The sequence below is a fragment of the Carlito syrichta genome, unplaced genomic scaffold (genome assembly GCF_000164805.1).
Source record: "Carlito syrichta isolate Samal-C Ts95f unplaced genomic scaffold, Tarsius_syrichta-2.0.1 Scaffold314799, whole genome shotgun sequence".
Classification (NCBI taxonomy): domain Eukaryota; kingdom Metazoa; phylum Chordata; class Mammalia; order Primates; family Tarsiidae; genus Carlito; species Carlito syrichta.
Genome location: NW_007258895.1, coordinates 63,294 through 78,676, shown reverse-complemented (window position 1 = coordinate 78,676; position 15,383 = coordinate 63,294). Strand labels below are relative to the sequence as shown.

Here is a 15,383-nt window from a genome sequence, read left to right as displayed (position 1 = left end):
GTCACACAGGGTCCGGGGGCGACGGCGCACGGGGGTGGGGGAGCAGCCCTGCGCTCCGTATCTGCTGGCTGCCGTCGAGGGCTACCACCAACACAGGAGAGTACGAAGCGTAACATACCCGACTCTCCATCTTCAGCTGACCTGTTTATTGTGGTGTACTCGGCCGCAAGTCTTTTGTTAAGTTTTAGAAAAATAAACCGTACAAGTTGGGTCCTCCTCCACCACTACCGCGGTCACACTCCCATTTCTTCCCAAGAATTTGATGGGTGTCTTTACCACTCTTTTTTTTTTTTTTTGTCCTTTTCCAGTGGTAGTTCAGGCCCAGAAAGGTTGAGTGACTTTCTGGGCATCACACTGTGAGTTAGGGGTCAAGATGGGATGGGGTCCATCTCTTGACTTGTCCGGCATCCAGTACTGGCCCTGCTGAACACCTGAGATCACCATCTCCTCACCCCCTACCCCCAATTCCAGCTGTGCTCTGTTCTCTGAGTCCAGGAAGGACAAAGGGAAAATATCCAGGGAGGAAGGCGTACAGACACCTTGGTTTGTAAATTGCAAATACTTTGTGATAGGAAGAGGGGACTTTGCAGTGTACAGACTTCAGGCATCTCTCGATTGGCCACCTAGGGTCATTGCCAGAGGATTTGATGAGAAGGAAGAGGAAGATATTTGAGCCTATTTTGTAACCACAAGTTCACTGCATCCTCTCTTCTTTGAGGAAGACAATTTCCGTTTTGCAAATGAAGAAACTTGCCCCAAGTCACATGCTCATAAGGGACTTAGTTAGGATTCAAATCCAAATCGTCTGCTTCTCAAGCACATTTAGCTTTCCCCACCCAGGAGTCCCGTTCTGCTCTCACTAACAAGGGGCATTTCTTCTGACTTCAAAAAGGCGCCTCACCAAGATTGTGGCTTGTTGAGGGATAGGCGTTAAGAAAGGAAACCTAGTGCTCTTTTGTCTTCATCAACAGCAGGCACTGCAGAGGTGACTTTCACAGAGCCCAGTACGCTGACCTCTCCCAGCATATTGAAAATACAGGAAAAATGTTCAGTTGGGGGAAGAAAATCTCTACTCATGTCTGCAGCCTCCAGAATAGACTCCACCGCACTGTGTGTGTGTTCACTTATAGACTGTGCACAGTGTTGGAAGTCTGGGCACCTTATTTTCTCCCAGGAGAAACTGAGCCCAGCCCTCAGCTTTGCAAAGTGCAGTGGCTTTTCCAGGCCTTTGTACAGATATGCAGCCTATGTACATGCCGAGTTACAGTTTTCCAAGTACAGGGCAATGGGACAGAGCTCACAGAGCAGTAAGAGGGGTACTCTGGGAGTAACCTACTGGTTTCTTCTATTTCCCTACCCGAGGCACAGCTCACTGTACAACATCCCTGGGTCTCCCCTTGGTCGAGTTTGCCCAGTATCTGTGATTGAAACAAAACAACTCCACTTTTTTTTTTTTGAGTTGGAGTCTCACTCTGTCACCCAGACTGGAGTGCAGTGGCCGGCCACCGCAACCTCGACCTGCTGGGCTCCAGCGATCCTTCCCCCTCAGCCTTCCAAGTAGCCGGAATTACAGGCGCGCGCTACCACGCCCGGCTGATTTTTTGATTTATTGTAGAGATGAGGTCTCGCTGCCCAGGCGGGTCTCGAACCCGTGGGCTCAAGCAATCCACTCACCTCAGCGTCCCAAAGGCGTGGGATTACAGGCTGAGCCACCAAGCCCGGCTAACTCCACTTATTGATGTAGGCATTTCTACTTTACAAAATTCTGCTGTCTGATTCCCTTTGATCTTCTCGTTACTCTGGGAGGTAAGCAGGTGGAATGGGGAAAGCAAGCTCATTTTAACTGACTTGGAATCTTAAACCGTAAGGATGGATAGACCAAGCCCGGAGAGTTGGAAGTGCTTTGACCAGGGTTTCACAGCAAGTTAGTGTCAGGAAGGGAAGGTGTGCTGAGAAGCTGGCATTACATACAAGGCTCCATGCCAGGTGCTGTGTATCTGTATAACCTCACAATGACCCTCTGAGGAAGGGATGGACTCCTGTCTTTAATTTCTAGATAAGGGGAGAGGCTCATTGAGGTGAGGTGGTGAACCCAGGGTCACACAGCAAGGGCCAGGACTTTCTGACCCCACATCTCTGCACTACTTCCAGTCTGAACTCAGTTAGAAGTTCAAGTCCTGACAGTCATGTCTAAATGGCACTTCGTCTCTGTGAACTGGAGGTAGCAATCTTTGCCCTTGTGAGTTGTGAGGACCAAGTGTATATAGCGATAAGCACGCATTTGCTTAGTCCCTCTGAGTTCACAAGAGTATAGCTGGTGTGATCTCTGACTGTGCTCCAGCTATATATGGCGCGGGATAGCATTGTGCTGGAGCACGTAGTCTGACCTGGCAGAGGTGTTTCCTGTACCGCTCGCATGGGGTTTAGGCTTCTGCTTCTCAGAGACTGAGCACTGCCTTCCCTCCCATTGTCACATTGCCCTTGCTGCAACCTGGAAGCTTGATTTTGGCTCAGCACTGTGAGGTGGAAAGGAGCTAGCTGGGGAGTTGGGAGGTGAGGGTTCTCCTCCAACTTAGTCTCTGCTTGGCAGTGCGACATCAGCTAGATCCCTTCCCTATTCTGGCCTTCGTTTTCTCATATGTAAAATGAAGGTCTGGGTTTTTGCTTTCTAGCTCTAAAAGCTGCAGAATCCTTTTTTCTTTTTAAATGTACTTATTGGTGCCTCAACACATAAAACAGATGAAAAAGCAGAGCAGAGAAAGCTGTGAAGCTCTTCTCACTGATGTGGGAGGGGTGCACGTTAGGATCTCTGAGTCCCTCCAGCTCTGATGTGTAAGGACTCTACTGCCACAGCAGGGTCGCCCAGTCTTAGCCTCCACGGTGCTTCTGGCCACTCAAATCCACCCTGGTGAGTGCGTGACTTCTGACAGCTGGCCTTGGGTCCCAGAGAGCTCCAGCAGGTGTTGTTCCATGGCCCTGACGCTTTAGCTAGTCTCTGCTGGGTCCTCACAAAAGTCATATCCTTCCTGGCGAGGGGCCCAAAGCTGATGCGCCTTCCCAAGGAAATTTGTCCTTGGGTGTGTGTTTGGAGGCAGGAGGAATGTGGAAGCACCCCCACCTTGGCAGCCTTGACATCCTCCCCTGAGGTAAGAGCAGTGAGATGCTGAGGAGTAACTTGCTTTTCTTGACTTCTCAGGAGAAGGCCAGTAGCATTTGGGAGTCGGAGAATTTCTTTTATGAACTTGAGCCTCTGCCAGGGGCTGTGGAAGCTGTGAAGCAAATGGCCAACCTCCAAAAGTAAGTCTGTCTCCTGGGCCCTGCCGGGAGGGACCACTCAGCCATGAACCGCCTTCCTGCTGTCTTTCCTCCCTTTGCCTTCTCCCTTCTGTCTCCTTGGCCCTGCACAGGCCTATACTTGCTACTGCATTCCAGCTTAGGTGACAGAATGAGACCTTGACTTAAAAAAAAAAGAGGCGGTAACCCCTTCAGGTCCCCTCCCACTGTGGGAGCTTTTCTGTCCTCTCAATAAATCCTGCCTTCTAAAAAAAAAAACCCGGCCAGGCACAGTGACTCATGCCTATGATCCCAGCACTTTGGGAGGCCAAGGTAAGAGGACTGCCTGAACCCCCGGGTTTGAGACCAGTCTGGGCAACTTGGTGAGACTTCATCTCTACAATAAATTTTTTAAAAAATTAGCTAGGCGTGTTGGTACACCTGTAGTTCCAGCTACTTGGAAGGCTGAGATGGAAGGATCACCTGAGCCCAGCAGATCAAGGCTGCGGTGGCCAGTAGCGTGACACTGCACTCCAGCCTGGGTGACAGAGTGAGACCCTGACTCCAAAAGAAAAAAAAAGAGAAAGAAGTTTGCTCAGTTTAAAAAATGAGGCAAACTATGATACATTTATTTAGCAATATTGATAAATATCAGACTAATTTTACTGAATGAAAGAAGTCAGGCAAAAAAAACAGTATATAATCTACATTTCCGTTGATATGCAATTCTAGAAAATACAGTCCGATCTGCAGTGATAGAAAGAAGATGAGTGTTTGCCTGGGGTGCAGGGGACGGGGGGCCATTAGGATATAAGCCTGGAGCTGGGAGAGCTTGGGACACATCAGCATGTAGGTGGTGTTTAAAGCCACGGCCTGGATATCACCTAGCAGGGAGTGCAGGTGGAGAGCCCCCGAGGGCCTAGAACCAACCCCCAGAGGTCAGGAGAGGAGCAGGCAGCTGTGAGGATCACAGGATAGGAGCCAGGACAGAGGAGTGCCGCAGAAGGGCTAGCGTGGCCAGCTGGGGTTGAGGAGAGGATGGCGAGGTGAGCCTTGGACATGGGGACATGCGGGTTCTTGGTGATAAGGAGCAGTTTCTGTGGAGTGAAGGGTCAGATGCCAGGCTGGCGCGAGTTGAAGTGGGGACAGGAGGTGAGAAAGCGGGGGTCAAGAGGTGAGGAGGAGAGTGTGAAGCAGGTGTCTGAGTGTGAGGAAGGTTAGGGGCCGAGCCGTGGTGTTGGAGCTGCATGTATGCACACGTGTGGATGTGTACAGTATGTGTATGTCGAGTCACTGAGGCTGATGATAGAGCAGGGTGGAAGGGACAGCAGCGAGCCAGCGAGTGGGGTCATGCAGTGGTGGATGACCTCAGCCAGGAGGTGCCGTGGGGTGTGCTGTAAGGCGTGAGTGTCGGAGTCAGGGATTTGGAGGGAGCAAAGGAGAAGTCTGTGGGGTCTGAGGAAGAAACAGGCAAGCAGGGAAGGCGTACCCTTTGTGTGAGGCCAGTTTTGGTGGGGCAGGAGGTGAGGACGTTGGGGTAGCAGGTGTGAGGGGCTGGTGTGGCTGGCAGAGGGAGTGCTCAGAGTCAGGTAACAAGAGGGCACACCCTGTGTGCCACGGACCCGTCCATCTATCCATGCCTCTCAGAGAGAGAGAATCCATAAATGCACTCTTCCACAGGCTTAGTAAAGTGCACGGGAGGCAGGTGAACACCGGCTTCTCGAGGGTGTTCAGCACCAGATGGTCCCATTGGTAGGGCTGGGGCCCAGTGGGTGTGGGGGCACAGGCACCTGGGAGGCCCCTGGGCCCTCCCACATCCACTCAGCACAGGCCCACAGCCTGTGGGGACTTGGCGTTCCTCAGAGCCAAAACCTGTCTTGAGGGGATCCCCGTTGCTGGAGAGCTCAGCTGGGTATGGCATGGGCTTCCTCCTTTGTGTTCCCCATGACCTGGGGACTTGCAGACGTTCCCAGAATTCCTCTTTCTCAGATCTCTTTACTTACTACTCTGTGTTGCACAAGGCCCTGGTCAGATGCTGTGAAGTCAGACGTCTACCTCGAGATAGTGGTCCGTGGCCAATCGGGGTCATGGGCTGCTCGGGGCCATCAGATGGGGCAGAAATGCAAGGCCAATGTCTCTCTGGTGTGGAGACAACATGGGGCAGTGGGTTTTCTCACACCAGGTGAAGGGCTCAGACTCTGAGTGGGTTCAGCCTGGTGAGGGCAAGGTGGGCGGTAAATTCTTGGGGGGTGGTGATCAAGACCACAGAGTAGGAAGGCCCTGGGCCATGGGCTCGCAGGCTCACTCCTGTCTCTCGTCAGCAGCACTGAAGTTTTCATCTGCACGAGCCCCATCAAGATGTTCAAGTACTGTCCCTATGAGAAGGTAAGGCTTGCTCAGCGGCGCCCTCTGCCCTTTGTCACAGGTGAGGGTGCTGGGCTCAGCGCCACCATGGGAGGGCATGGACCCTCCCTATACTCCTCGCCTCCTACTCCCCAGATCACCAGCACGATCCTGAACTTGTGTCCTGTGCTCTGGATGGGGCCTGGTTGATGCGGTTTCTCGGGAAGGGTGCCCTTCACCGTTTCAGATGAGCCTGCCCCAGAGCAGGCTTGGGAAAGATGCCATAGGAGAAGGAAGTCCGGGGAAGGCTGGAGGCACATGGACTTAGTTCCATGAAGAGTCTTACAAAGAGGAGCTGGCAAAAGTTTGTTTTGCTACACACTCACTTTATCATCTTTATTGAAAATAATTAGGGCCCGGCGTGGTGGCTCACGCCTGTAATCCCAGCATGTTGAGAAATGGAGGCAAGAGGATTGCCTGAGCCCAGGGGTATGAGACCAGACTGGGCAACATGTGTGACCTTGTTTCTACAATAAATTTTAAAATTAGCTGGGTGTGGTAGTACACATCTGTAGTTCCAGCTACTTGGAAGGCTGAGATGGAAGGGTCATGTCAGCCTAGCAGGTTGAAGCTTCAGCTTGGGCTGGGTTGCACTCCAGCCTGGGCAACAGAGTGAGAATCTAACTCAAAATAATAATGATAATAATAATAATAATAATAATAATAATAATAATAATTAGAGTTAGAATTAGAATTACATAAAATTGAGAATTTTCTGAAAATTGGGAAACTGTGGTTGCCAAACCCAGAGGATAGGTCTGTTGCCCAGGAGGGAGGGCACTCATGCCAGAAGAGGTCAGGGCCAGCCCCCCAGGGCTGGGCTTGGTGGCTCAACCTGTAATCCCAGCACTTTGGGATGAGTGGATTGCCTGAGCTTGCAGGTTTGAGACAAGCCCTGGCTACTCATCTCTACAATAAATCAAAAATTAGCTGGACATGGTAACGTGTGCCTGTAGTTCTGGCTACTTGGAAGCTGAGGTGGAAGGATCGCCAGAGCCCAGCAGGTCGACGCTGGGGTGACTGTGAGTGGACCATCACACTCCAGCCTGGGTGACAGAGTGAGACTCCAACTCAAAAAAGAAAAAAAACCTTATAAATTAAAATAAACAAAAAAAGAAACAAGGTCTCACCGCCACTCAGGCTGGAGTGCAGTGATGCCATCATAGTTCACTGCAGCTTCCAACCCCTGGGTTCAGGCGATCTTTCTGCCTCACCTCCCAAAGTGTGGGATTGCAGGTTTTGAGTCATGACACCTGGCCAGGAATGAGTTCTGAAAAAACTGACCTTTTCTCTCTCCGACTCCACATTTAAACTAAATTTACATGTTCAGCCAACATTATGTGCCTTCTGTGTACTTACTGAGAAGGTAATTCATACTTCTCACTGCAGCCTCAGATTCTTGGGCTCAAGTGATCCTCCCACCTCAGCCTCCGGAGTGGCTGGGACTATAGACATGAACCACCACAATGGGCCTTTTCTGACCACCTATTCCCCCCCCCCAGTATTAAACGATTATTTATTCTTCAGGTTTAAAAGATTTCAAAATATGTATGTACAAGATAAATAAAACAAAATACACTCAGAATCACTGTAGAGCAGAATACATAAATATACAAGGTCTTTTATAGGCTACAAAAATTATAATTTTATCAAATAACAAAGAATAACATTCAAGAAAGGTAGGCAAATTAGACCATCTTGGCAAAGAATGGTCCAGGACATTCTTGTTTAAAGTAGTGCTTGCCATGAAATGATACTAGCAAGAGTCTCATTTTGATTATATAACTAGCATACATGTGCCTCTCCAAAGATGGACCAGGACAAATCCCCTAAATACCAGGACAAAATTTCTTTTCTATGCCTCCTTGTTGTCTGGCTTTCCTTTTCTGTGTTGAGCTGTGTATTTCGGAGTCAGCAGCCTCTGGTAGACTATCAAGCATCTCTTCCTCATCAGCCCTCTGTCTTGCATGCTTCTTCTGTCCACTGCCTGGCATTTTTTAGGAAGACTGGCTTATTATATTTATTTATTTATTTATTTTTTTGAGTTGGAGTCTCACTCTGTCACTCAGACTGGAGGGCAGTGGCCCCTCCTGGCCACCACAGCCTCGACCTGCTGGGCTCTGGCGATCCTTCCGCCTCAGCCTTCCAAGTAGCTGGAACTACAGGCGCGCACCACCACACCTGGCTCATTTTGATCTATTGTAGAGATATGGTCTTGCCAAGTTGCCCAGGCGGGTCTCGAACCCGTGGGCTCAGGCAATCCACTCACCTCAGCCTCCCAAGGCACGGGATTACAGGCTGAGCCACTGAGCCCGACTGGGCTTATTATATTTAAATTTCGAGGATATGTCAGCCATGAGTGGGTCATCAGGGTTGGGTTCTGACATGAGCAGCCAGAATAGAGGTCAACACAGAATAGAGGTCAACACAGTTGCAATGTTGAGGGAGGGTCTCCCAGCACCTTTTGGTGGCAATTTGAGAACATCTAAACAAATCCTTCAAGCTGAATCAATGTTTGGGTGATAAATTGGAGTGAGAAATCGAATCTGAGGAGGTTCAAATGGGTACCTCTCAGGAATGATAACTTCCAGCTTGAAAACACCTTTTTCATAAGGTATGTTGGTTCTGCCCTAGATTTGAGTTCGCAGATCATCCATTTGGTCTTTATCTTGCCAACATGTGATGCCTAGGGGCGGCTCTGTGGCTACCATGTGCAGCTCTTTCTTCAGACGGGAAGCTCTCTGCATGATTTCCAACTAAAAGGAACCACACACAGTTTACTTCACGCTGGAACTGTGTGGGTGCACCTCTTAATGCCACAGTGTCCAGACCCCTGATCACCTTTTAACACTTGAGGAGCAGGGCAGTCAAGTGTCTTCCCTGTAGTTAGTAAGTATGGAGTTAGGAGTGAAGGTCAGGCCCACTGTTTCTGGTAGAGGAGTGATCCCAAAGTGAAGGCCCCAGACCCACAGGGTCAGCATCCTTGGAGACTCTTTAGAAGTGGACATTTTCTTTTTTTTTGTTTTTTGAGTTGGAGTCTCACTCTGTCGCCCAGACTGGAGTGCAGTGGCCGCTCCCGGCCACCGCAGCCTCAACCTGCTGGTCTCCGGCGATCCTTTCGCCTCAGCCTTCCAAGTAGCTGGAATTACAGGCCCGGCTCATTTTTTAATTTATTGTAGAGATGAGGTCTCACCAAGTTGCCCAGATGGGTCTTGAACCCGCGGGCTCAGGCAATCCACTCACCTCAGCTTCCCAAAGGCGCGGGATTACAGGCTGAGCCACCGAGCCCGGCTCTAGAAGTGGACATTTTGTAGCTCCACCCCAGACCTCCTGAATCAGAAGCTTTGGGAGTAACAATGGGGGCTTAACTGGTTCACTAGGTGATTCTGATGTACCCTCAAGTTTTAGGACCGTGGGGCTAAGCTGTAGTTTCTCTGTGTGGTCAGGGTGGTTGTGCAGCACTTATGGGAGTAAGATTAACAAAATGGTTCCGTTCATTCATTCCTGTGGATTTAAGTAGCATCTTTGTGTGGGGGTCTCACCTGTGTAGTCTCAGCCCAGGACTGCCCTCTGAGCTTCCACACACACAAACCTGATGTGTCTGTCCTGAGGCACTGGTTTCCCAATGTACATCCATTTTTCCCTCTCAGTGGGTGGCAGTGCTGTCTACCTGTCTCAGACTGGCAGCTGGGCGCCATCTTGCTGACACCTTCCTCTTACCCCTCACGTTCAGCACAGTGGCAAGTCCCATTTTCTGTGGGTTCTGTTTCTGAAGCATGCCTGCCCTCCATCTGCTTCCTCCTAGAAATATTGATGTTACCTCCCAACTTGCCTGCTCCTTTCAGTTCCGTGAGGGCTGACAGGCCTTTCATACAGCAGATCACGTCAGTCCCAACTTGAAACCTCTTTAAAAGGCATGTACAAGCCAGGCGCTTTGACTAAAGCCTGTGATCCCAGCACTTTGGGAGGCCAAGGCTAGAGGATTGCCTGAGCCCAGGGGTTCAAGACCAGCCTGGGCGACTTGGTGAGACCTCGTCTCTACAATAAATAAATAAAATAATTAGCCAAGTGTGGTAGCATGTGCCTGTAGTTCCGGCTACTTGGAAGGCTGAGGTAGAAGGGTTGCCTGAGCCCGGCAGGTCAGCATTAGGGTGACCGTGAGCGTGCCACTGCACTCCAGCCTGTGTGACAGAGTGAGACTGACTCAAAAAAAAAAAAAAAGAAATGTGCAAACTCCTGATCATGACCTGCAAGGCCTTCCTGCCCTCCATCCATGATGCTTCCTGCCCTGCTGCTTCTTGAGCAGCCCTTGGCTTGGAATATTCTCCTCCCACCCCACAGGTCTGGTCCCCTTTCACCCTAGACCTCTCCCTTGTGTTTCCTGACCATCAGATCTAAAGTAGATTCTTTCTCTGCCTTGTTCTGTGTCCTGGCCTTTGCTTCCCGAACAGCACTTCCTACAATGTGAAATGGGTTGTGTCTTCATCTGTGACTTTTCTTTGTCTGTCTCCCACCTAGACTGTGGGATCTATGTGGGCCAGGGTCCAACTGTCCGCCTACTGTTGAGCCATGGGACTGACACACTGCAGGCATGCAGGAGTTGTTGCTGGATTAAATCGATTCACTTGTTCAGCAGAGTTATAAACACCTGCTCATAATGGCACTTGCCATTCATTTCATACCTTGGATATGCCAGGCACTATCCTTTTTTTTTTGAGTTGGAGTTTCACTCCGTCGCCCAGACTGGAGTGCAGTGGCTACTCCCGGCCACCGCAGCCTCGACCCACTGGGCTCCGGCGATCCTTCCACCTCAGCCTTCTGAGTAGCCGGAATTACAGGCGTGCGCTACCACGCCCAGCTGATTTTTGATTTATTGTAGAGATGAGGTCTCACCAAGTTGCCCAGGCGGGTCTTGAACCCGTGGGCTCAGGCAATCCACTCACCTCAGCCTCCCAAAGGCGCGGGATTACAGGCTGAGCCACCGAGCCCAGCTAGGCACTATTGTTTTATTTTTGCTTTTGAGGCCTACACCAGCTTCCTGTGAAACAGGAATACTCTTCTGATTTGACAGACGAAGAAACTGAGGCCCAGAGAGATGAGGCAGCTCATTTACTGGGTCTCACACTTGCAAAGCTGGTGGGGGCCTGGCCCTGATCTGTCCCATCCCAGAGTCTGTGCCCTCAACCACTGTGTCTCCTGCAAGTAGCACATAGTCATTGGAGGCAATTCAGAAACAGTGCACACTTAAGAGGCAGGGCACTTCAGTTAGGACTCTTTAGTTACAAGCAACATCAACAGCCTCTGGCTGATGTATACAAAGGTAGGATTTATTAGAAGAGTGTTGGTTTGCTCAGAGACTCAAAGGCCTGAGACAGCAGAGGGCAGAGCCGTGGATGGTCTGTCCAGCATAGATCCCAAGATGCACTTGCTCCCTTGTTTGCCATCCTTGAGTTTTGCTGCCTAGGATTCACAGTCCTGGGAGAGAGTGCCCCATCAGATGAGCTTGGGTTCTACACCCAGCCCTGGGCATTCTGATCCACTGTCCTGTAAGCCTTCAGCTGATGGTAGAGGGGTAACTTCTTGGAGGAAAACTGAGGTACTGTTACCAGAAGAAGGGACACAGTGATGGTGGATGTTCTGATCAAGCCAAACAAAAGAAAAAAGGCAACCAAAATCTCGCATATACAGTCCCACCACCTAGAGATAGAGATGTTGTTAATAGTTTGATATCTTTCTCTCTAGTTTTAATTCAATGCAAATTAAATATAATATGTATATTTTAACAAAGCGTACGTCTCCTATGGTTTAGTGTCCTTTCTCTGCTCAATAATATTACATTTTTAGTCTTTTTCTGTCATCAAACACTTCTTCAAAAGCATGATTATTAATACCCGAGGATATACTGTAAATAAGTCTTTGAATGATCATATCCTTAAGGTGAATTCCAAGAAATAGAATCCCTGGATCTCACAAAGAAAGGTAGGGTCCTGGTAGATACTACATAGAAAGTTGTATTTATTTCCACTATACCAACAGTGGACAGGGTCCTCCCCTCCCACTGGAGGCTGAGCCACATCAGGTTGGTCCATAGAGGGAATAGGATGCTGACCAAAGACATGAAGATGGGAAAGTGTGGAGCATATTTGAGGACCTTGGGTTAATTGGCTGGTGGCTGCAGGGACTGGCTAGAAGTGGGGTTAGGCCAAGCTGTGTGCATTAATGTAATCAAGTCTCCCAACCATCCTCATGGTTCAGCCACATTGCCACCTTTAAGCATAGAACTAAGACAGAGGGAAAAATGTGGGTAAGATATAAGATGAAGGTTGCTCTGAGCACCCTCTTGCTTACCATCCATTCTGCTACTCACCCCCTGTAAATGGATACTTCTTCCCTTGGCTAGTGGTGACTGAGGGCAGGCGAGTGTTAATGGTTCCTTCTCATAGTGCCTGAGGGTGGCATGGAAGGGCTGGAGGCTGGTCTCGGGACATGTGTACTACCACAGAGCACTCATAGAGCTCCTGTCCATCTAGCAGGATCAACCTTTGGTGCCAGAAGTGGGAGCTTTTATCCTTGGTTATTTCCTCTCAAGACCCAGTCAAAAGGGGGGAACCTAATTGCTAGAACTCACCCTCTTTATCACATGTAGGGAGTCAGAGTTGGGTTGCATTGAGGCTGTTGACCCCTCTTTTTGACTGGAGCTTGCCAACATTAAAAAACCCAAGTAGCAGCTGGGCTCGGTGGCTCAGCCTGTAATCCTGCGCCTTTGGGAGGCTGAGGTGAGTGGATTGCCTGAGCCTGCGGGTTCGAGACCCGCCTGGGCAGCGAGACCTCATCTCTACAATAAAAATTAAAAAATCAGCCGGGCGTGGTAGTGCATGCCTGTAATTCCGGCTACTCGGAAGCCTGAGGCGGAAGGATCGCAGGAGCCCAGCAGGTCGAGGCTGCGGTGGCCGGGAGCAGCCACTGTATTCCAGTCTGGGCAACAGAGTGAGACTCCAACTCAAAAAAAAAAAAAACCAAAAAAAAAAAAACCCAAATAGCAAACTTTAATTGAGTTGGTGTTATATATAGACAAGGACTTCCCCTGTAGTAATCCATTTAACCTTCATAATAGCCCTACAAAATAGGTACTATTACTATCCTCATTTTACAGATGAGGAAACTGAGGCATAAAGAGAATAAGCCACTTGCCCAAGGTCATCAGCAAGACAGGGGTGAGTTGGACTCCAGAGCCTGTGCTCTGCTCCTTGGGCTTGCTGTCTCTTCTCTGGACTCCATCTGACTTGGAAATTAAGTAGCACAATTTTTATTTTGGGAAGTGGAGGCAAGAGAATTTTGTGAGCCCAGGGATTCAAGACCAGCCTGAGCAACTTGGTGAGACCTTGTCTACAATAAATCAAAAAGTTAGCTGGGCATGGTGGCCCTTGTCTGTGGTTCTAGCTACTTGGAAGGCTGAGGTGGAAGGATCACCTGAGCCCTGAAGGTCAAGACTACAGTGTCTGTGAGCATGCCACTGCACTCTAACCTGGGCAACAGACACCAACTAAAGAAAAAAAAGAATAAATGTCAAAAATTCCCACTTCATACTTGAGCCTCTTTCTTAAACCTCAAACAAGAATGTAGACCATTTTTTTTGAACTTAAGAAGATAATGAATTGACTTTCTCTGCACCTTTCCTTTTTTCTTTTTTCTTTTTTTTGAGTTGGAGCCTCACTCCGTTGCCCAGGCTGGAGTACAGTGGCATACTCAGGGCCACTCCAGCATTGCCCTTCTGGGCTCTGATGATTCTTCCGCCTTAGCCTTCCAAGTAGCCGGAACTATAGGTGTGAGCTACCGTGCCCGGCTAATTTTTTGATTTATTGTGGAGATCAGGTCTCGCCAAGTTGCCGGGGCAGGTCTTGAACCCACGGGCTCAGGCAATCCGCTTGCCTCAGCCTCCCAAAGTGCTGGGATTACAGGCTGAGCCACCAGGCCTGGCCTCTCTGCACATTTCTCACTGAATTGTCCACTTACTTCTGGGACACAGACCTCTCCAAGACTTACACTGAAGGACTCAGTACTTTCTCTTGGCACAGAAAGAAACCCTAGGTTCTTTTAGGGACAGCATGGAAGCTGTACTGCCAACATTTGGGAGTTTCTGGTGTGCTGTCCCTCTCTCCCTTTGTTTTTCACTGGGCATCATGGCATGTTTCTAGCTCATCCCAGTGTTTATTTAAAAATTGACTGCTCTTGCTAATTGGCATGGGGTGATGAAAACATTCTGGTATTAGATAGTGGTGATGATTGCATAACATTGTGGGTACACTAAAAACCACTGAGTTGTACACTTTAAGTTGGTGAATTTTATGATATGTGAATTGCAGTTCCCCCCCCAAAAAATGGCCATTCCAATGGCTAATAGTTCCGAAATGAGCCCTACTCTTCTAGTTAGATCTCATCATTTTATCATTACAATAGGGATTGGGGACAAAAGTGCATAATACCTTTAAAGGACCCTGAGTCAAGTTATTCATCCTGATCAAATTGTGTTATTCAACACCCCCGTCTGCATCCCTCCTTCCCTGACTTGAAACCTGTACTGGGATCTGTTCATCTGAATGGGACAGGACTCTGGGAAGGGCCCCAGCTGACATTTGCACAGCAAAGACCTTGTCTAGCTCAGCGGTTTCCATTCCTGATCTGTGCCTTTGGTCCTGGGCCTGTACGCCATGCAGCTCTGGGACAGTAGAGACAGAGGGGTGCACTGCTGACTGGTTTTACCAGCAGTGTCCTCCTCAGCATCCACCTTCCCTTGGGTGTCTTCTTGGCACTCACTGAACTCTTTGCTCTCACAGTGGTTGGTTCATGGACTTCCTGCCTGAACCCCTAGGTATTGGAGAGAGGACCTCCCTTGGGAGTCCTTCCAGCAATTCCTTAGCTCTGTGTAGTTTTAGATTTCATTTCAGGCTCATTTTTTTTCTTCAGATTCCTTAGAACGACAGCTCTATTTTACACTTGGATGACTTTGCATTCATCTGAGTTGAGCTATTTTATTCCCAGTATTTTCAGGAACCAAAATGGTAATCAAGTGAAAAATGAGCAACCATTCTCTTCCAGGACAGCAGCTAATAAGCCTAACAAATGAGTCCATGTCCAAGTCTAGCCTTATACTCAGAGGTGTTCCCCAGAGGTACAACACCCCCATGGCGTGGTACATTAATGTTACAATTGATAAGCCTACTTTGATCCACAATTGTCACCCAGTGCCCATAGTTTACATTAGGGTTCACTCTTGGTGTTGTACATTCTGTGATGTGGACAATACGACAAGCTGTGTGTGTGGGGGTGGGTGGAGTCAGATGTATATGGCAACTCCCTATACCTTCCACTCAATTTTGCTATGAACATAAAACTGCTCTAAAAAAATAAAGTCTATTTAAAAAAAAAAAAACCCACAGTGAATGAAAATTCCAGAGTCCTTTTTACTCCACATCCTCGTCAGCATTTGATATTGTCAGGGTTCTATTTTAGCCATTCTGATAGGTGTGTAGTGGTATCTCATTTTTTTGTTTTAATTTGCATTTCCTTGATGACTAATTATATTGAACATCTTTTAAAGAATATAGCCTTCTGTATATCTTCTGTGGTGGTGTTCAAACCTTTTGCCTAGTTTTTTATTGGGTTGTTTGTATTGAGTTGTAAGAGTTCTTTATATATTCTTTTTTTTT

The 15,383-nt window shown here is 48.7% G+C and overlaps 1 protein-coding gene and 1 pseudogene across 1 annotated transcript in view; one reads left to right on the top strand and one right to left on the bottom strand.

Moving 5' to 3' along the window:
- Positions 1 to 15,383, top strand: part of NT5M (5',3'-nucleotidase, mitochondrial) — a 23,864-nt gene that overhangs the window by 542 nt on the left and 7,939 nt on the right. Inside the window, exons 2-5 of the mRNA XM_021705889.1 lie at positions 10 to 109; positions 2,948 to 3,077; positions 3,197 to 3,297; positions 5,598 to 5,658. Coding sequence (XP_021561564.1) covers positions 10 to 109; positions 2,948 to 3,077; positions 3,197 to 3,297; positions 5,598 to 5,658 — 392 coding nt within the window. The remainder of the gene's footprint in view (positions 1 to 9; positions 110 to 2,947; positions 3,078 to 3,196; positions 3,298 to 5,597; positions 5,659 to 15,383) is intronic.
- LOC103274551 lies at positions 7,482 to 8,423 on the bottom strand (annotated as a pseudogene).